Genomic DNA, 22,349 nt, shown 5'->3' with positions numbered 1-22,349 from the left:
CGTAGACTTTACATGGCGCCCACGCAGTTTCTCGCTGAAAGCTCCCTGTTTGTAACCGTTGTTACAATGTTTTTCCGATCCAGTTCCGGTATGTGACCGTTAGCAGCAGTCGAGGGGGGGAACTATCTTGAGTTTCGGTGTCACCGCTCCGCTGCTGTTTGTCAGCATACTGTACTGTACCGGAGATGCCAAGATGGCTGCAAGCAACTATTTCGGCTTCACACATGGTGCCGGTCCGCAGTACAGGTAATTCATGTGACGTGGGTTGGTGTCAGCCAGCATGTTGAGCCGCAGGTGTCAGCTGCCGAGGTGTATCGGCGGAGACACGGTCACCCGTGGGGTTTCGCTGCGTGGCAGCGCAGGGATACACGGCTAGCTTGACCCGCTTGGTTCGGTTAGCTAACATTAGCTGGCCGAGATCGCAGGCCAGCGCTTGCAGCTTGACATTAGGTGAACCACAGCGCTATACAGCAGCACCAGTTGGTTCGATGCTTCAACACTTACTGTGCTGTAAGATCATTAAACGGGGTCAGCAGAAAGAAGTGTTTTAGCTGGGTAACTAAACCGAGCTGGCTGCAGCTGTGACGGGTTAGATTTTGGCCGGCGTTTAGGATTAAAGAGGGCCAACTGTCATCTGACATCACTGAAGGTCTTGTATCCCCAAACCGCATTTTCTGACTTATCTGACATGCAGCCATACAGAGCAAAGAGGCCCACGGAAAAGCAGCAGCAGCAGCATTTGCATGGTTTGGCTAAGTTTGCCTGCTTAATGTAGCCTTTCAATTTGACAGGTAATCAATTAGTGATGTAATGGAGCCATCATCCTGCGGTTAGTGAACTGTGAAGGTTTTCATGCTTTGTCTGTTGTGCTGCATTAAGCCAACAAACCTGACAAACAGGAGTGGACTGCTTTCCAGCGCAGTGTTTCCTCTGCAGCCACTTTGTGCTTTACTCTCATACATTTGTATTAAAATTCACCTCTATCATTCTCTGCCGCCAGTACTGATAAAATATGCAATATTTAACCTTATGCTGCACACCATATCTGTGCTGATAAACTGGTTATAGACAGGAGTTACCAGTTCACTCTGCACTCCATCATGTCAAGGCAGTGATCCAAACATCTACAGCATTTCTGTAAAGCACACTCACAAGCCGAGAGGTTTAAACATAATAACAGAGAGTCTCAGAATATTTTGACCTGGATTTAGGGCAGCAGTGTCGTGCCGACTACACTGAGTTGGGTTCCCAATCATTTTGGGGGAAATATGTGGGAGCACATGGTGTGATGGTTCTTTAAAGTTTTCTCTAAATTTCTGGCAGACGTCTGTCACGTTCTGTTGATTCAGGCCATTTGACGTGCAGACATTTTTTTTAAGTTTCACTAAATAAACTAAGCTTGCTGGCAGTTTTCTTTTGGCTGTGTCGAAACCTGTTTGAAGAGCTGTCAGGAATTCCTCTGTCAAGAAACACACAGTGCTTTTGTTTTGTACTTTTAAATAAAATCGTGCTATAGACTTACATGTGTGCTCTTTTGTGACCTTAAGAGCTGGACCCAGTCCTGCTCTTCACAGATTTTGATCTGGCCCACCCGTTACTTTAGCTGCTTCATAATTTAGGTCGTAGCTGTGTATCGTGCCCCTTGCACACATGCGAGACTAAATAGACAGGCGTGCTTCCACAGCTTGTGCAATCTAACAAGCTGACTAACAGCTGAATCTTTGTAGAGCCCACGGCGTGACCCTCCACTTGTGCTTGTGCGTGGTTTTTCTGTGTTAATCACCTTGCGGTCGTGTCCTGGTACTTTATATGCAGTGCCAGCCCCGAAACAAACGAATGAAACGCTGGGACTTTCTTACTTCCCAAGTCCCGGGAAGTTTTTTACACTTCTTTGTACGTTCCCTCACAGTCATTCCGGTAGTTTCTGCAATCTCCCTCCAGGAGTTTGTTGACATCCCTATGTCCCTATGTTGAGTCCCTATGATTATTATTCCTTATACTAAGGTGTTAATTGATATTCTCTCACTGATAAATAAAACAAACTGCAGTGAAAAGTAGCTGGAAATGCACAGGAGAAATCAAAGAATTGGCCATTGTTGGCACAGCATGTAGCTACATTTCCAGGGAAGTGCAAGTCGGCTTTGAGTGTCGCTCTAACTGCAGCGAAAAGAAAGTTTCCACTGACGTGGGAGATAGACTGTTTGCACAGAGAGTGCTGTGTATCTGTTTGCTGTATTTTCAAAGAATATAATTCACATGGCTGGTTTGAAGTTTGAACCCCAAACAAACAAAGATAAGGCGTAACAGACGGAGGCGTGCAGCTGCAGCACTGTAAGTCTTTCTAAAGTTGCATCGTTTGGAGCAGGAAGGGCAGGTTGTACTTTAGTGTACATCCAGTTTCTGTACTGCACAGTTAATCCGCCTCATTAATGTTTTTGTGTTATATGAAACCTTTTCCACAGGCTGCATAAGACTTGCAGACAAATCTGCAGAACAACATTAAAAATTCATTACTTTGCTAGGATTTATTTATAACATAAAATATCAGTGAACTGTATAAATATGTCACTGTTGCTCAGGTCCTCTGTGTGACCATTAGTGACAATGAATGTGACACCTCTGCCTTTAAGGCATCATTTAATTTAAGCCCACTAATTTTCTTGTCCAGACTGACACTGAAAGCTGTCAGCTGAAGTCACTGATGTCATTGCCTATAATTACTGTGTGCCTTCAAAAACATGCAAACATGCTGAGGAGCCATGCATGTATTTTAAAGTGATTGGTAATGATACAGATTCAAGATTCTTTATTTGTCACATTCACAGTTATACGAGTACAACATGCAGTGAAATGTATCCTGACACGCTCCTCGCCTGTGCAAAAGGGGAGAGAAGAACATTATGTACATTTAGTGAGTGTATACAGGAGGACATTATGTGCAGTAAGTGAATTATGTACAGTAAATGGATCAAATAAAATAGACAATCTGGAAATTTAAATTTGAAAATCAGAAAAATGTACATTGTGCAAGTGGGTGTTAAAGTGTCTAGAAGAGTCAGGCTGGGATGTGTTAGAGGAGTGAGTCCTGTCTCAGTCACTTATGGATGCTGTGGGAGGGTGGGGGGTGGGGGGCATGTTCTGGTTTAGGACCCGGATGGCTTGAGGATAGAAGCTCCTCTTCAGTCTCTCTGTCCTTGCCCGGATGGTGTGGAACCTTCTGCCTGTTGCCGGGATCCGGGTCCTTCAATATCTGAGCTCCTCTAGTTCAGCATCTCCTGCTGTAGATGCCCTGAAGGGAGGGGGGAGCAGTCCTGCAGCAGCGTTCTGCTGTACGGATCACTCTCTGAAGAGCTTTTTGGTCCTTAACACAGCTGTTCCCATACCAGGATGCGATGCTCTGTGTGAGGATGCTCTCCACAGCACCTGCATAGAAAGTCCTGAGGATCACTGGAGAGACCCTGAACCTCCTCAGTTGTCGGAGGTGGTACAGGTGCCTAGCCTTTTTGGACTGGACCTGATGACATAAGAGCTAAGAATCAATATGATGTCATAATACTAGAATCAGACCAATATTGGATTTTTAGTTACTAATATTTGATTTAAAAAGCCAAAATTCCATTTTATTGGCCAGTCTTTTTTTCTTTCCAAATTCAGCAGAACAGCTGCACAGTGCCCTCTGGTGGACCAGCTGTGCAATGTCAGCACTCATAACAAGGTTGAAGGGTGTTTCTCTCGTCTCGTCTTTTCTCATTTTCTAAACCACGATACAGACATTGCAGCTCAGTCTACAGTGATGCATCACAATATCTGTGTAACTGAGACAAAAATGAGCTAAAAAGGCAAAATGAATAAATAAATCATGAATCATGAATTCTCTGCACTGTGATTTCAGTGAGAGCGTGTATCATTATTCTTTGTTTTTCATCAGGTGGCTTTTGAATCTGTTAGCGCTCAGATTAGTTTGTTCACTTTAATCATAAATGAGAAGTATTCTGTAGTTACTTCTTAACTGTGTTTGATTATCATCTTTCATTTCTGCTGTAATAAATTAACGTTTCAGTTTAAATGAGTCTCAGCGTTGTTGGTGCTGCACAGCGTGCTGACTCCAAAAACTGAGTAAAATTATCACCACTGTGGTCGTGTGCATGCTTTTTGCATATTGTTAATCAGTCCTGCTGTTTCTTGGTTGCAGGTAAAATAACTAAGATAAGTGATAGTAGTTTCCTTTTTGCACCTGATGGTGATGTCAGTGACTCACCTCTGTGGTCAGCTAACGAAGATATTTTGGACAGAATACTTGTTGGCTTGTCACATTCCTGTGGTAAATACCTGACAGCGTGGGTGTGACAAAATAGTTTAAAAAACATTTTTTTTGCTGCAATGACAGTAAAATGTTTTGAGTCATTTAAATGTCATCGTCTTCCTTTCTTTCCCTGTCCTGTCCTGCAGTACCCAGCCTCCCCCGGCTTACTCCCATCCCTCCACAGCGAGTTACAGTGTCCAGCAGGCTCCGGCTGTGGCTCACGCTGTGACCGCCTCATACTCTCCAGCTCCGGTCCAGGCCGCCCGGCCTGTGGTCTCGGCCCCTTACCCGGCCTACCAAAGCCACCAGGCGCCCCCGGACTACACCTACAGACAGCCCGATCCCCCGCAGCCAACCACTACCCCACAGACGTACCAGGTATACTCAGACACGGTCAGTTTCTTTGCGCTTCTCTTATGATTTCTGCTCTTCTGTTTCATTTTGCATGCCAGAATTTTGCAAAGCAGGTTTTGTTTTGAGGAATTTTAGACTTCAGCTGATTTAATCTGATAGAGATTCTGTGCACGATATTAAATTGTCTGCATTGCTCAAGTTTTAATATGTGTGGGTTGGATGCTCTCTTGTAAACAGCAGCAGGACAACTACAATTACGGGCGTCCTGCTGCAGTGACTACCTATGACAATAAACAGTACTACCAGACGAGCATAGCAACGGCTCAAAGGACGCCTACAGAGAATTACTACCAGACTGGTGAGTCTTTTTAGTTTCATTCCCAGTGTCCAAACAGTGTGTAAAATGAGTTGATTTCTGCTTTTTATGACTAATAATATTAGGTTGGTGCATTTAAACTAGCTGATTTCATTTTAAACCACCTTTACATTCCCTGCAGGGAACCTATGATTATTTTTCTTTGCAATGATTTCTCACTTTTTCAACTCTATTCATCGTCTGGGAGAACATTTCATGACACATACAGCACGCTACATTCTCCACGATTAAAGAGGTTCAGCGTGGAAGTTGAAACTTTACCCTCATTTGGTTTCAGTGAATAAAGAAACAAAGATCTGTGAATAAAAGAAAACACAGTGACTGGTACAGGAAGTTGACCAGAGTGGTCATTTTTTAATCTAGCATACTTGTGTGTCAGCGTGTGATCTAACGTAGCTCTTGATACCCTTGTTACAGTTTTCCTTTTAGATAAGACGTCGATATCAGTCACAGTTTCTCAGTTTGGAAGAATAAAGTCCAGCAGCTGAGCGCGTGTGAACCGTTCTGCTTCTTCTTTGGTTAGATTTTCGGTGCGTAACTCGTCCTGCAGCGGCTGCGGCTCGATCGGGAGCAACGTGCTGTGACTCATCGACTCATCCGTGATGCTTTATTCTAGAAATGTCACGAGCCTTTAGACTTTTGATGACTGCTTGGTAATTCTGTGATGTGATTCAGTACAGCTGCTATTGATCGTATGAACAACATATTCGGATCCCTACAAGCTGTTTTTCCTTCTATAAATGTCCTTCAGAACCAGGTAGCAGCGTTTGATGGATCCACATACATCCCCTGAGCTCCTACTAGTTGCCGATAACTTCAGCAGCTTTACTGACACTCAAAATGTCTTTGTCTTTGTTTTGTTCCTTGTCCCTGGAAATCATTGAAGCAGAAATGTATTGATTGACTCTTTGTGAGCGTGGCACAGAGATGAAACGCCGGATGTGATGCAGCAGATTATCAGTGCAGAACAATGCCCGATAACACATAAGTGCCTAAAACGTCTGCACTGTTCTCTGTGTGCACATCTCTGGCACTCATTTGTTAGTGAAATGAAGATCCTGCCAAAAACTCTCTTGAACACGAACTCTATGACTCATATCCTTCAGCTCTCTCTGTCCTTCCTCTCCACCTGTGCTGCTGCTCCTCTGTTTTCCTTCACCCCTCAATTCTGTCGCATTTTTCTGTATCAGTAGGAGTGAAGAGTGCTTACAGTCCAGCCACCTCCACTGTGTACAACCAGCCGCCTCCCCCCCAGAGGCAGGTGACAGCGCTGAAACCCCTCGCCCCCTCCAGCTCTGTGTCTACCAGCTACAACATCTACCCAGTGTCCACGAGTGTCCAGCAGCCTCTAACGCCAGTTTCGTCGTACACGCTCGGCTCCTCGTTCAGCTCCAGCGTCGCAGCCACCTCCTACTCAGGTGAGGTCAAACAGGCGATCGGTTTATAGACTCACTTTAAAGCTGTTAACATGAACATTTCAGCCAACTTGTTGTTATTTCTTTTTATGTATTTTTGTTACAGGTAGAACTGAACAATCGGCTAAAGCTAGAAAACCTGTTTAATTAGCTGCACATTTAACTGTACCTGGACACAGGCTCGTGCTACTTAGTGCTGAGTTACATACAATCTAATATTACTCATCAAAGCTGAAGCTCAGACATGTTGGATGTGGAAAACAAGAAGGAAGGTAGAAACTAATGTAGCTCACAGGTACACACGGTACAAGTTACACAGACATCCAAATGAAAGCAAGCTCAGACTAAATGATTTTAAATATTTGCCTTTCATTGGTGGATAATGTGTTACATCACTGACATCTCTAAAGCTGAAGCTCAGATGTGAAAGCAGATTGGATGAAACTGAATGCAGCTTATTTCCTGAATGACTGCTGACTGTTCATGTTTGACCCATATCCTGCTTGCTTTAGTGTCCCTCTCTCTGCTCTCTCACCCCTCAGGCATTAGCTACTCTGGTTATGATTCAGTCGGCTACACCTCGGCATCCACCCCCACCTATTATCAGCCGCCCCAGCAGACTCTGTCCCAGCCGCAGCCGCAGCCGTCACAGCAACCTCAGCAGCCGCAGCAGCCACAGGCCCCCGTTCAGCCACCACCCAAGCAGCTGACCAGCTCGTCCTGGAGTAACTCGGGCAGCAACATGGTGACCGCTCCGACTGGAAACACCTACAAAAAGCCCACGTTTCACCAGAGCAAGCTGCAGAAGCCCAAAGGGCCTCCCAAGCAGCCGCAGCTTCATTACTGTGACATTTGCAAGATCAGCTGTGCAGGCCCTCAGGTAGGCGAGCATAAATGAGGAAAACATTTTTAATTTTGTGTTTCTGGAGTTTCCCTGATGTGTTTTCATTATTTTAGGAACGGCTCTATTAGATGAGTCATTTACTGCTGTTGTCGTGTTGCACATGAGACTATTTAGCTGCCTTCTTAAAAAGGACCTTGGACTGAAGCTAGTAACAGATGTCCTCCTGCTACTCTGGAAATCTGCAGTGAGCTGGAGCGCCAGTAGGGCCAGTAGAGAATATGTTCCTGTCCCAGTATTCAAGCTTACCGAGGCTGCTGAGCCTTGGACAGGCAGTGGATTATATAGCTGTTATGAAGTTGTGTAGTAGTAACACAGCACCAAATAGGAGCACCTTATTAATTCTAATTTATATAATGCCTAGCATTATAAATCACTAAAATACAAGCAGATTAAAAAAAGACGTTAGAGTATTAGCGTTTGCTACAAAGGTGTATATAAATGAACGCGTAGACTGTTTTAGATGCTTCGTATCGCTGACTGGCTTTCTTCACTGCATTAGACGTACCGGGAGCATCTCGAGGGCCAGAAGCATAAGAAAAAGGAAGCAGCCCTAAAGTCTGGAGGGCAGACAGGGACCAGCAACGGCCCCAGAGGGGTCCAGACGCAGTTACGCTGTGAGTTATGTGACGTCTCCTGTACAGGAGTGGACGCTTATGCTGCTCATATCCGTGGGTCCAAACATCAGAAGGTACGCGTACCTGTGGGGCTTTTCTCCCCATTTTTCTGTCTGTCCATATTTGCTGTTATTAAAGGAATAAAATAAGCAGCTGACATGCTTTCAGTAGTGATCGTGACTGTGGCGTACCCATGTGATGTTCCACTTGACCTGCCAAGTCTTGGAACAAAACCTCCCAGAGGGATTTGGGATGGGATTAAGTATCAGCAGCCTTAAATGGGTCTAACTCCTTGTGTCTGTCTTTGTCGACCTCGGAAAGGTGGTGAAACTTCACACCAAGCTGGGGAAACCTATACCTTCCACTGAGCCAGTGTTAGTGAATTCTACTCCAGTTGTCACAACCACGACAGCCGGGAAGCCTTCAGTCCCCTCCTCCTCCTCCTCCTCCTCGTCCTCCTCCACTTCTGCATCGACTACTGCAACTCCTGCTGCAGCTCCCAAACTGGTGGCTGCAAACAGCACGGCTAAAACAACAACACCAGTCAAGAAGCCCCCACCTTCCAGAATAACTGTCATTTGTAAGTTTGTTCAGCTGTTATATAACGTTGGACCTTTAATATTCAGTGTTCACTAATTCAGATGAACAGTGCACACTTACCTTAGGAATGATAATAATAACAATAATAATAAAAATAATTCAAAGGAAAAACATTTGCTTTAGCAGGTTTGTGTGGTTTATATCTGTATTTATGTTTCGGATGATTTCACAGATGATCTAAGTAGCGCCTCGTCATCGACAGCATATCCGATCCATCTTTATTCACTTTAAAACCCCAGCACAGGACCGACGTGCTGTACAGTCAACACGTTAAGAACAATAGAAGAAAACAAAACAGTAAAAAATAAAACTAGTGCTGCACGGCGTTAGCGCGCTTAGCTCGTTAACGTGTTGACGCCATGCAGCACGGGGCGATCTGCGCTAACTCGCTAACAGAGATTTGCCGTGTTAATGCAGTTATGGCGTTAACGTCGTTTTAACGAGATTAACGCTGACAGCACTAAATAAAACACATAATACATAAAAATTAAAACAGCGCTATATTTAAAAATAAGGTAAACCAGCATAGAAACTAAATCAACTAAAATAAAACTAGAACTAAAAACCAACATCGCACCAGGAGTCAAAGGTCAGGGTGGTTTTCAGGAGATAAGAAGTCTGTCTTCTCTCTGAAGGCAGATCGTTCCACAGTTTTGGAGCTGGAAGCATAAACAAAATAAACTGAAATGCAATTTCACACTAAACACGTTTGCAGTGCAGCTGCAACTGTAGTGTTTAGTTTCTGTAAATCAGTCAAATGAATTGCAGTCTATTAATGACACTATGGGGACTATTTGTTTTAGGCAACTTGACTTACGCAGCACACAGCGCTGAGCACAAGACAAAGGAACGCTATGCAAACAATACGATGACTAAAACCTGTAAAAATGTACGAATAAATGTTTTGTTAGATAAAAACGATAAGATGAGGAAGATTTAACAGCTCTAAAACGGTTTGCAGAGAAATTTCACCTGCAAGGACAGAAAAGGAATATTCTGTGTTCTCTTTGTGGTTGCTTTAAATTAGTTCACATTGAATGCTGTTTAGTGTTTATTAGTCAGTCGTGTCTCTTTCCATAGCCGTTTCATTTAACGCTTACTTCTTAGAAATTCCTGTAGTTGTGAAACTGTTGTTAAACTCGGGGATCAAACTGGAAGCAGAAGAGCTGCGTCTTCCAATAAACGAGCCTCGAGTATTCCTTCAACAACCTCTTTAAAGTGTTAACATTTGCCCTGCTTCACAGCCAATAAGCCAGCCAGCACTCCCACTGCAGCTGCAGCAACAGCAGCGGCGCCGGTGGTGGTGGCAGCCAAGGTCGAGGAGCCTGCGCAGCCGTCAGTCCAGAAGATGGAACCGCAGAGTGAGGATGAGGATGGAGACAGAGCTGGAGGCCAGGGAGACATCCAGCCAGTGGGACACGACTATGTAGAAGAGGTAGGCAGGAAAAGGGTTTTAATGGCAGTCCAGTGACGGACAGCAGCTGTGAGGTTATATTTATCAGCTTTATCCTGCCTGCAGTTTCCAGTCATTATGGGACACAGCAGCATTCTGTCTAACCAAGTAATATATCTCTAATATTCGTGAGGGTGATTGTTGTAGCAGTTATCAGGACTGACATGGAGCCTTTTAGGTGTAATTGTGACAACATTACACGTCATTTTCTATCATTATGAGCTGCATTTATAAAGATTTTATTACTGTTTCAAACTCATGCCAGTTCTCATTATTTTCAGGTTCGTAATGATGATGGAAAAGTGATTCGATTCCACTGTAAACTGTGCGAGTGCAGCTTCAATGACCCCAACGCGAAAGACATGCACCTGAAGGGAAGAAGGCACAGGCTGCAATACAAGGTAGAAATAAAGAAATGGGCTTAAAGAGCATTGCTGAGCCAAAGCTGCATATTCTGGAACCTTTGCAGAGGTTGACAATCCTCACGGAAACCATTTGTCTGTTGTGAAGTAATAGCACGCGCTTAAATGACAGTTTGGTCCAAAGCGGTGATTCCCAAACAGCTCAGCTGAGATATGCCAGGGAATTTTCTTTATGGAATGTTTTTTAGCACCAAATATGATGTGATGGATTTTGACTGAGCAAGACCTTAATCTAATCTTGTCAGCCACAAAGTAGCATACCTGCTTTCTCTTCTATTGTAACGCACCGTCGTTTACAAAGTGGACATGGGGTGGTGCTAAAGAGAGAGCAGTGAGGTATTAAATCGAATGAGGGTCATTTTCAAATGGATTTGTATAAAATCTGGTTCTAAGCGGAGTCGTTCCATCTCAGCTGTCCAGAGCCAAACGGAGGTTAAAGTCCGTTATGGAAAAAAACCACTGTCGGGTAATCGTCCTGATGCTGCGAAGAGACAGAGCAGAGAGAGAACATGTTCGTTTGATCTCATCACATGTGTTCTGTCCCCCTCTGTCCCTCTGCAGAAGAAAGTGAACCCAGAGCTTCCCGTGGAGATCAAACCCAGTAACCGGGCCAGGAAGCTGCAGGAGAGCAAGCTGAAGAAGCAGAAGCAGAAGGCGGTGCTGAAGCGGCAGAGAGATGACGAGCAGCGCTGGCACATGGAGATGAGGTCAGAGGTTGGCCGGGGGGGGGGGGGCATGCATACAGGTAAAACCAAAGAGGATGTGCCAAATTTGAGTAGTTGACTGGAAGATTTGCATGCATGCGTGGAAAAATGTAACTTTTTACACACTTTTACACTTTTCTCATATTACGTTTCTGATATCACTGACCCCCAGAGAAACGTTACAGTGAAATCAGACTTCACATTTTTCACCAGATTAAAAAGTTCCCTGTTCACATTCTCAGGTTCACTCCAGCTGAATCTTAGGGAATGCTCTAGATTTTGGTGCAGGACTTTTTATAAGTCTGATGTATTATTAATGGCAGACAGAGCGTGCGCCCCCCTCCGCTGGAAAAAATTATTCTTGACGAATGGCATTCAAATCCTTTCCTCCTCCTGCAGGCGATATGAGGAGGACTTGTACTGGAGGAGAGTGGAGGAGGAGCAGATGTACTGGGGGGAGCAGAGACGCAGGATGGCACCTCCACCTCTGATGAGCCGCCCCGGGATGCCAGTGCCCCCTCTACTGGTGAGCATTGAAACAGCATCTTTGTTGTTCATCTGTTACCTGTACAACAACAACAAGATCTGATTCCACTTTCTCCTCCCGTCTCTCTTCAGTCTTGTGTGCGTCGTCCTGACTCACTTGACGACCGCCACATCATGGCCAAGCACTCCACTATTTACCCAGTGGAAGAGGAGCTGCAGGCTGTTCAGAGGATCGTCTCCCACTCGGAGAGAGCCCTGAAACTGGTGTCAGACTCTCTGCTGGAGAAGGAAACACTGACTGATGATGGTGCTGCTGAAAGAGGAGATGAAAAAGGGTAAAAACGTGACTTCTGGCAGATGATTCCCATTTATCCAGCATGTGATTTTTATTTATTTATTTTACATGCTGTACATTTCTAATAGTTCCCAAAGCAGAAGAATAGAAACAATTCAAAGCAACCTTTCAAGCCTGTGTCTGTGTGTCTGCCTGACAGGACTGAGAGCCCGGCCCGGCTGCTGAAAGGCGTGATGAGGGTGGGAATCCTGGCCAAAGGCTTGCTGCTTCGCGGAGACAGAAATGTGGAGCTCATCCTGCTGACTGCAAAGAAACCCACCATCTCGTTACTGAAGAGCATCGCCAAGCAGCTGCCAAAGGAGCTGGCGGTAAGCAAATCTCACAAAAGACATACTGTAGGCAACGGTTTCACCTTTCTGTGATGTGTGGGACTTTGATCCTGAGTTATCCGTTATTTTGACAGTTACTGTGTGTGGGATTAAAAAGCAGAACTGAAATATTTCGATGTGCAGTCGCGTTATCAGGCGCTGTAGATATTTTAAAGAAGAAATTATTGTTTGTCATCCACTGACTTATGACTTCAGTCATAAGGCCTGGACGCCGAGGTTTCACGGTTGTGTAAGAAAAAGACAGAAAACCAGAAGTTTTCACTTGTAATACTGTTTGTTATACAAGAGGAAACGAGGTTTTAGCAACTCGAATACCAACCCAGAAAAATCCCACTGCAGTTCATCAGGTACACCAGAGCAGGTGACTGTATGTCAGTGAGCATGTGTCCCCCAGAGCCAGAAAAAAGCAGTTTGTCATCCACACGTACAGTCGTGATAAGAGGAAAGTACACCCAGTCCACGGTTCTACTTGTCAGGACGTAATAAAAATACTGGTGTCCTCAGAGGGATGAGCAACAAAGCGTGACGTCGTGCATTGCGTGTTTGTCTGTTTAACAAAAACTAAATTAAAATGCAGAAGCAGAGTGTGGAAACATATAGGACACCCTATGATTCAATCATTTTCTGTATGACTGTCAGTCTCTCACGTCATTGTAGAGGCATTTTGGTTCACTCGTCTTTCCAGCATTGCTTCAGTTCATTGAGGTTTGCAGGTTTGCGCATAGCTGTCTTAAGGCTAACGTCTGTGCACCGTCTCTTTTCGGTCATGCTACTCTTTGGGTCACTGTCCTGCTGCACGACCCCAATATTTGGGCAAGCTTTGGCTGTCAGGCAGACAGCGCCAATCCAACACAGCTGACCGAGGTGCGGTCCAATTAAAAGACTGTAATAAAATACAAAAAGACTTCTTAAACAAAAGGAAAAGTAACAGTACAATAAAATGTACAATAAACAATATGAACACCCCGCACTCTCAGTTTGGGGACAACAAGGAGGGACAGGGCAGCTGATCTGAGAAACCTTTGTGGGGATGTATATCTGCCTTCATGGTTGCTTGGGTACTGTGGCTGCAAAACAAGCTCAAATCATCAGCTGCGTTTAACAGCTGGTTTGAGGGGCTTTTGCTAATACACCGAAATGTTTGGTTTTCATCAAACACGGTGCTGTGCGTTGTGGTCAGACGCCTCTGAGATAATTTGTTCCAAGTCATGTGGTTTCCTCAGATGCAGCGTTGCAAATCTAAGTCTTGCTGCTGTGTCGATTTTAGAGATAAGAATCTCCTGGCAACCTGCACTCAGTCTTTTTATAATTATACTGTCACGAACTTTAACATTTCCTGACGTATGAATTTACTCGAGCTCCTGGGAGGACTGTGATGACACACGTATGAATGCTTAATGTTAATCATACTTGGATAATTATTGTGAAAGCAGTGAGGCTGGAGAAAGATTTCCACGCACGGCTTCTGCATTTTGGATAAATGTTTTGTTAAATAGTGACACTGAGTAATATGTGATGTAATTCTGAGATTGTGTTTAAATTATTTTAAGACCCGCTAATGACCAAATTAAGTCCTGATAAGTGAAGCTGTATAAGCTAAAGAAAGGGTGCTTTTACTTTTAACGTGACTGTACGAAATTAAAAACATCTTCGCAGCGAGAATTTAAAAGCTGAATGTTACATTAAACAGTAAAGCTATGAATGAATTCAATTTGTTGCTGTTTCAGAGACACAGCTTTGTGGGGATACTGTGTGGTTTGTGGCTTTGGGTGAGATCCTTTCATGTTCACGGCCTGGCCGAGCTGCCAGAGGCCGAGCAGGAAGACCAATGTGCATTTTTAAATTGTTGCTGCTTTCAGAGTTACGTTCGCACGACAGAGGAAACAAGGTTGCGATGTGTTGTAATTATTCACCATTTCTTCCTCCTGCTGTAGCTGCCACGAGTGTTTGACTGAAGGTGCTTTTCACTGATCTTTAGATTTACTGCCTGGTTATGACACCTGAATCCTACAGAGTGAGATGGGACTTTTCTTCCTTAGCAGCCCCTTTCTTTTAATAAGTATTATGGCTACAAAGTTACTGTCGATGAACAGCTTTTGAGCTTTTAAATAAGGGAACTAAATTGTCTTGAAGGGGACAAAAAAGAAAGAAAGAAGTCGAGTTAAAAGTATTTCAGTACGTCCCTGTATTATTGCCAAACAAGGCTATTCATTGCCCCTACGCCACTTCTCCTCTGTAGTGAGTAATCCCAAGTGTCCTTTTAACCGGCAGACTTTTTCTGAAGATCAGTATGAGGTGCAGGCTCACCCCGAGGAGGCGAACATCGTGATATTTTCAAGCAAGGAGCCCAAAATGCAGGTGACCATATCTCTCACCTCGCCGCTGATGAGGGAGGACCCTGCTGCTGAGAAGGACAAGCAGGCAGGAGGAAAAGCGGCTGAGAAAGGTTAGAGAAGCCAAAGCTTTCAGTACCAGACGACCAAATGTTGGCTATGTGTGTAATACACTTATATATAGAGACCCCGCCCCCCTCCCTTTCCACCCAATAGCAGCCTGAATTTTTAGGCTTAAAAATTACACAAGAATTCATGTGGGACTTTTAACTAAGCCCACAGTCGAGATTTCTCCTTTTTTCTGTCTTTTTTCAGCCCCTGAAATAAGAATTAAATCACGCATTCATTTGTCCCACGCCTTTCATTTCCCCATTTTTTGTTTTTTATTTTTGCAGCTATAATAGTCCCCAACTTCTTTATTTCTTTTCCACAACATGGGAACCAAAAGCCGGGCTCTCCGACCTTTCTGTGCCACTGAGCTGTGTGTTTATCCTGTGAACACACGCTCAGATTAAACCTTCAGGGAGCTGTCCAGATAATGCCCAAGGATGAAAATGGTTCAAATAAACGTTTACAAAAATCCTCATGTATACACACCGATGCAGTTCTGCTTCTCTCGGCGTCTTTGCGATGATACCACTGAGGGGATTTTGAGGTCCAGCGACTTCCCGTTCCCTCGCCTCTCATCCTTGCATCACCGTGTGGCATTATCGATGATACGGTGCTGGAGTGTCCTTTTGCCGCCTCACAATGATCGATGTCGAGGAATTTTGAGCTGACATTAGCGAAGCATTGCATTTATTTCCCCCCACAAAAACAACAAAGTTCTCTAAGATCATTGTGTTGCAAACACTCCTCCACCCACTCCAGTAAATGTCAGCATTGCAATGTGTTTTTTCACATTTGGAAAACATGTTAGAGATGTTTTCTGTGGCCGCTGTCTTTTGTTTTTTTCCAAAAGTTTTGTTTGGGTTTGTTGATCAGTGCATCCGATTCTGTATCAGCAGACCTGGGCAAGCCGAAGGCTCGTCTGAAGCCACACTGGAGTACACATACCACTGAGAAGTTCACCCACTTTTATGAAGCTTCTCAGAGGAGGATCACCCTCCTGTTCACTGACACTAAGCTCCCACTCTGAGAGCTGTGATAAATGTGGGTCTCTCTTTCGAGGTGGTATGCTAGTGTAGACTTCAAAATAAAAGTTGCTTTGTTTATGTTCTGCATTTGCCCTGTAAGAAAGCTAATCTCCTTTGTTGTTGCTACAGTTTTAGTGAACATGGAAGTGTGGAAAGCCCCAATATTACTTCATTACAGTCATCAGTAACCACATCTGGAGTGTTCTGGAGAAGTCCGCCATGTTTCATTTTTAGGTGGCCAGTCTTAAAAATGTGTCCTCAAAATCTCTCCACCTTTTTTTTTCCTTTTTCTTTCTTCATGATCTAAATCCACCACAGACACGGGCTCCGTCACGCCACGACTAATTAAGTTCATCTTCTTGTTTTTGTTGTTGTTGTTTGCTTATTGACGTTGATATTGTCCTAAAATATGAAGTGAAGTGACAGTCCTTAGTTTTGTCCCTATGGCTGCTTGATTAATTAGCTATAAAGACAATTAGGACAGATTAACAGAAACCAAGCAGTGCACAACCAAAGTTGAGACATTTGTTACCGAATGATAAACTTTCCAAATGAAAGTTTGAGTTAAAAAGTTCAAAAAGATATAATCAGACACTTTTTTTTTTTAGTAACTTTTTGTTAGTCATCCAACGTCAAAGGCAAACAGGGGAAATCCAGCAGTCACAGCTCCGAGTCCATCATGGAAAACCTGTAAAAGTCTGGTGATCACTGGTGGGAGTTTGCTGCACTTTGACTGGATTTTGCTCTTTTTCACTTTGGGCCAGTTTCTCTCACTTCCTCAGTTTGGAAGATTATTAATACTTATTAATATTACTGAATAATAAGACAGCTGATCAGGACCTGAAGAAAGACACACATTTGTGTTTAAATATTTTCTTTTTCTTGTAATTGTCGCGAGACAGAATTACACTCACTGGCCACTTCATTAGGTATACCTTTTCAGCTGCTCAATACAAATATCTAATTAGCCAATCAGATTTAGAAACTCAAGAACGGGGAAGACAGGTGACTTAAGTGACTTTTGAACAGGGAATGGTTTTACTGGTTTGGGTATTTCACAAAGTGTTGATCTGCTGGGATTCAGCAGTTCTCTGGGTGAAATGCCTCTGATGTCAAAGGTCAGAGAAATGGCCAGACTGCCTCGAGCTAACAGGAAGCCAACAGTAAATTTAAAAAAACAAAAGAAAAACAAAACACGGTTTGCAGAAGAGCACCTCTGAGTGCACATTACGCCCCCACCCCATTAGGCTGGCGGCGTAATGGGGTGGGGGATATTTTGTGGGCGCGCTTTGAGTCGCTCAGTACCAGCTAAGCATCGTTTCTACTCTGAGGTTTGCTGCTGATCGTGTTCGCCCACAGTGTGCTCGTCCTCTGATTGCTGCTTTCAGCAGAACATGACAGCGAGTGCATGGTACTCAAATAACCTCCATAACCATCAGATTGCAGTAGAAGTAGGGCGCCTTGAGGATGTGGTGCAAAAGGAGTCACCTCGTAAATGTGCACCTGATAAATCTGCAGCAACTGTAGCAGTGTTTCCAGCACATTATTCAATCTATGCTACGAAGAGTTGAGGCTGTTCAGAGAGCAAAAGGGGTCCAGCGCAGTACTGCTGAGGTATACCTAATAAAGTGGCATGAGTGCATGTGCAGGGAGAGGAAAACCAGCTTTGGTGGGCTTCGTAGCATACAGTTTTTTTTAATTCGCCATGCTTTAAAGTCCACCAGAGTTTCACCAAAAACAGCAGTACGCAGACCGTGAAGGCACACAAGTCAGCTTTAAACTGAACGGGAATTAGTCATCATATAAAAAACATCCTTTGGATTTCCTCCTGCTTTACACGTGCCTGTATTCTTATTCGATGCCTCCCTTCTCATTCATCTTTCCCCCTCATTCATTTTCTCATCCATCAACTTCAAACCAGAGAATTTAAGGACTGATGGAAATGTTTCTCCTTGTGAGGTACTCTCACTCTTACATCTCTGATCAGTGACTGTACGTCAAGAGATACAACACCTACACTTAGGTAGTGCAGTCAGAATGTGGGCTTTGCGCTGGTTTGGCTGTAAGTCATGAATTCAGTACGTTATCTCCTACAGATGTGGCTGAGAAGGATCCTCCTGATCTCCTGAATAAGAAGAAATGTCTGGAATACCTGGCTGCTCTGCGCCATGCCAAATGGTTTCAGGTATGTGTGTATGTTCAGTTTTCCTTTAACTGTTCTGATAAGCTATACAGTTAAATGAAAGACAGTTAAAGCAGCTTTTAGTGATTATGGCCGTGGCGAGTGTTTGGACTTATTTTTTGATTCGCTAAGAGATTTCACGTCTCATCCGAGCGGCTCCCGAGCGGTCCCCTCTGAGAGTCGTTGATCCACAGTTAATCATGTGAGTCGTCACATGATGAGCCGGTGCGTGAAACAAAATGTGGGTCATTTCTGGCTGCGGCGGTCAAGGTGTGTGAGACGTTGCCCCACGCTGTTTGTAAGCTGCTGAGGTCACATGAGCGGAGCTGTGAGCCGGGGTTGAATTGCCTGTTTTTGTTTTCAAGCGCTCGCGGCTGCCACGGCCCACCCAGGCTTTTCCCATGACATGTCGTTATCTCTGAGCTATGTTCATAAAAGTGCTGGTGAAACAGATCGTGAGATTTTGTTTCACCAGTGGTTTCTGGTAAGAGGAAGATGCTGCCAGCCCACTGGCTGCTCTCACTGTGGTTTGTGCTGCTGTTTCGTTACTTCTCAGGTGCTTCACATCGCTCTGTGTTGTTCCTCTGCAGTGATAAGTGTTCTAGTTTCTGTTTCATCACAGTTGCTGTCAGGAGTAATTCTGTTTAACCAGATAACCTTACCATGATGAGACATTTTCTTGGTTTGACAGACTGTATCTTTGGGCAAAAGTCCCATCCTTCCTTTATCACAGCAGCTGTAGCTGTTTAAAGAAAAGAAGAACAAATGCAGGATGCAGCGTTTTCGCACGCTCGGTGTCTGCGACAGATAAACAGGTACACTTGGTCCAGTATAAGAAGGGAAGGTGATTCTTTACAAACAGCTGCAGGAGGCTGTTGTTGTGATTCAGAGCTATACCGATATAACTGAACTGTAATGGAAACATTCAGACTGTGCAATGCTCAGAAATTGCAGAAAACCCATAAGCCACACCTCAGACTCCGCAGGCCTCACTCAGCATGTGAGACGTTAACGTTCATGACCGTACAGTTAGAAAAAGTCTAGTACAGCTTGTTTCGAGAACATTTCTTCTCTGCAGAAAGAACACGAGCGGCACGGCTTAGCTTTGCAGCGTTGCAGACCGGCGAACATCGAGATACGTTGCACCAAAATTCGCACGGAGGAGACTGACAAAGTCATACAGAAAGCCACCACTTCTATTTATTGAAGCTAAATATGTTGCTACAATCTACTGAGTCATTGCTTTTAGTTTTTTATTGTTAAATAAGTGATGACTGTGCAATATGTCGTGCTGTTGTTCATCTCAGGTTGCATTTAAATAATTTAGAAGCTGATTTTTTTTATTATATCCTCAGACATCAAACCTTGTACTTCCTCTTGAACATGACTGCATAGGCTTTTTTCTCTGCTTTGTTTCTGAAGGCTCGTGCCAACGGTCTGCAGTCCTGTGTGATCATCATTCGGGTGTTGAGAGATTTATGTCAGCGGGTTCCCACCTGGGGGAAGATCCCCTGCTGGGTAAGTGGCTTCATTTATCCTGTTTTTGCTTGTTGATGAGGTTTTCTCTTTTTCATTTGTCTTGTCGTTTGTCTGCTTGGTCGATCTACGAAGGAACATTATGAAAAGCATGCTGAGCATTCATAACTCGGTCAGACTCAATTGGACTGTGTGGGAGGCGATAGTTTCAAATGGCCTAAGCTGGTGTTTAATGGACAGGCAGATGACGTACGACAGTATACACGTGACATGTGATGTCTTCTTCCATTTGACTGTTTCTTCTTCCAGGCGATGGAGCTGCTGGTGGAGAAGGTTATCAGCAGTGCCACAGGCCCACTCAGCCCAGGGGAGGCTATGCGCAGAGTCCTGGAGTGCATCTCCACCGGCATCCTGCTGCCAGGTCACACACACACACACACACACACACACACACGCGCTAAGGAAAGCAGTCGATGAATGCCACGTGCAGAACTTAGTTGCATTCGTTTCCCTTTGAGCCGCTACAAATAGCCATTAACTCTCTTTCTCCAGATGGACCAGGTCTGATGGACCCCTGTGAGAAGGAGCCAACAGATGCTTTGGAAAGCATGGCACTTCAAGCAAGAGAGGACATCACTGCCAGTGCACAGGTACCCACACATGGCTGTACACCTGAGACCATCATAGTCACTGTCGCTAAGCAACATTTACATTCATCATTCATGCAGATTAACACAAATCCCTGTCCTAATGAGGACACACATGTGACCTTTGTCTTAGCATTTAGATGGAAAACACAAAGCAAAAATAAGAACCAGCACAAAGACACTTTAATGCGATCGCCATGGCGATTCTACTTTAGAAACACCAACAGGTAGAAGCTGAGCTGCAGCCCGGGGTCGGCGTTCACTCAGCTTTTACTCTGGGTTCTTGGCTTGCTCAGCGTTAGCGTGCCGTCTGTGCAGATGCTTGCAAAGAGCCAAAGTTGTGTGTGTTAGCAGTATGATGCAGTTGTTTCTGTCCTGGGTGCAGTTTGCCATTGTGCTGTCGTCCCTTTGTGCAGTAAAAATAAAAGTAATGTCCATATTTTTCTCTTCTGATACGTCTGAAATCGGCTGATTGTAGCACAAGCGCAACTGGAACCGGTGAGCAGGATTCACAGGCAGGCTAAAAATTCCAAGGAATTAGAGTACTGGATTCCCATTCCTACTCAGACTTCTCAGGTTCAACCCCACTGCCATAAAGAACATTCAGGAAGTCGTTCATACCATCCTCTGTAAAACTGTAATAACTTCTCGTTCTGTGACAGGTGAACACACCTGTTTCTCTATTATACCTTCATGCTTTCTTATTGTGCATATTATATATTAATGCAATTTGCACGACTCTTACACAGTATCAGTCTCACTTTTTAAACTTAATTTTTACTCTATTTTCTGTTTTATCAATGTTAAATATGTATAAGCATCTCTCATAGTATAAGGCTCTTAGTGGGCACTTTAACTTTGTCTATCTATCGATTGTATCCTCTCTGTTCCCAGCATGCTCTGCGGCTGCTTGCTTTCCGTCAGATCCACAAGGTCCTGGGCATGGAGTCCCTGCCAGCATCCAAGGCCAGCGCACGTAACCGCAAGCGTCGACGGGACGTCAGCGAGACGGGCGAAGGCGAGGGGGAGGGCAAAAAAGACAAGAAGGAAGAGGCGGCGAGTGCTTGACCTCTGCCTCCGGAGCAGAGGCATTTACTAGTTTAGAGACTGGTAGAATGTCACAACATTAAACGTTCTTTCTTATCTCGAAAAACAATCTTAACACGCAGCTATACACGTACAAATATAACTTTGACTCTACATGTTACACATCTACCCTTAAACTGTGGGGGATGAAGCTTCGGAAGGAGGGAAGGGGCTGACGATTGGTTGCAGTTCCTTCTGATTTCAGTGTGCGGAGTGAATAAAGGGAGTAAACTCCTTTTTTTACACACAGTATACGAACCACCACTAATTTGTGTGCAGTTTGTGTTGTTTGCTATGATGTTAAAGCCTCCAGTGCAGTTTAAACATCAGCACCTTAAACTTTATTTGCAGCTTTTCTCCGTGAAGAAAAAGCTGGACGCTGCTGCTCGGGCGAGTTCACTTTTATCATCCCGACTCTTGAATTAACACTGGTGCAGAATATTTGCTGCTGAAACTGGTTTCTCAGATTGTGAAAGGTGGGCAGGAAGCTTTGAAACTGTGAGGGAGGTCAGATAAGAGTGAGCGAGCACAGCACATGAAGTGATCTTTACTTTGCCTAAAGGTAACACACTTACAAAAAAAGTCCCCGCTCTTTCAAAATAAGTCTAAAATGTCGCGCCCACCAAAGGTGACTCTCTCTGGTTAATCTGCCTCTGAAGGGAGAAATCTTCCTTGGTGCAGTTCAGTAGCATGCTGAGGGACTGAAGCACTTGAGAAATGATGTATGCAGCCATAAATGTATAATTTAAATAATATTACCTAGTAATCTTTTTTCTTCCAGAGTATGGTTAGAAGAAGAGAGAAAATAAGACTGAATACTTAATGAAATTGTCCTTTTGACTTTCTTCCTTGTGCCTGCCTCATGTTATGTATCACTGATTAAGAGGAACAATTATGGGTTTTGTCTGGTTTGAATCCTGATGAGCGGACGGTTTACGCACCTCTGGCTCAGAGTTGATGTGCATTTTTAGTTTTATCTTCATTTACCAACAGCATCACCATATTACTACTTGCTTATTTTATTTCTGAGGGATGCTGCGGTCTGTTTTTTGTATTGTTGAAACGGGAAGCGTGAACCTTTCTGTCCTATTATTTGAATGTCTTTGTAGTGTTGCCTAAAGTTGAGGGGAGATATTAAAAATAAAGAGGAAAAAAAACTCTCTTCAGCCATTGT

The 22,349-nt window shown here is 44.1% G+C and overlaps 1 protein-coding gene across 6 annotated transcripts; it reads left to right on the top strand.

Moving 5' to 3' along the window:
• Positions 1-77: 77 nt before the first annotated feature.
• zfr2 (zinc finger RNA binding protein 2) lies at positions 78-22,341 on the top strand. Of its 6 annotated transcripts, none has more exons than XM_039606296.1 (19): positions 78-246; positions 4,450-4,681; positions 4,898-5,015; positions 6,224-6,451; positions 6,991-7,328; positions 7,852-8,040; positions 8,288-8,546; positions 9,811-10,001; positions 10,301-10,420; positions 11,003-11,148; positions 11,545-11,671; positions 11,764-11,966; positions 12,126-12,294; positions 14,587-14,761; positions 17,881-17,969; positions 19,389-19,484; positions 19,752-19,863; positions 19,995-20,092; positions 20,984-22,341. In XM_039606296.1, the coding sequence occupies exons 1-19, from the start codon at positions 194-196 to the stop codon at positions 21,155-21,157; spliced, it is 3,117 nt and encodes a 1,038-aa protein (XP_039462230.1). In that variant the 5' UTR covers positions 78-193; the 3' UTR covers positions 21,158-22,341. The 6 variants fall into 6 exon arrangements, with proteins under 6 accessions (XP_039462230.1, XP_031599280.1, XP_039462228.1 ...); XM_031743420.2 differs by having other exon boundaries at positions 4,895-5,015; XM_039606294.1 differs by having other exon boundaries at positions 4,450-4,696.
• The last annotated feature ends 8 nt before the right edge of the window (positions 22,342-22,349 follow it).

Source organism: Oreochromis aureus, linkage group 23 (assembly GCF_013358895.1).
Source record: "Oreochromis aureus strain Israel breed Guangdong linkage group 23, ZZ_aureus, whole genome shotgun sequence".
Taxonomy (NCBI): domain Eukaryota; kingdom Metazoa; phylum Chordata; class Actinopteri; order Cichliformes; family Cichlidae; genus Oreochromis; species Oreochromis aureus.
This window is presented reverse-complemented; position numbering and strand designations above follow the sequence as displayed.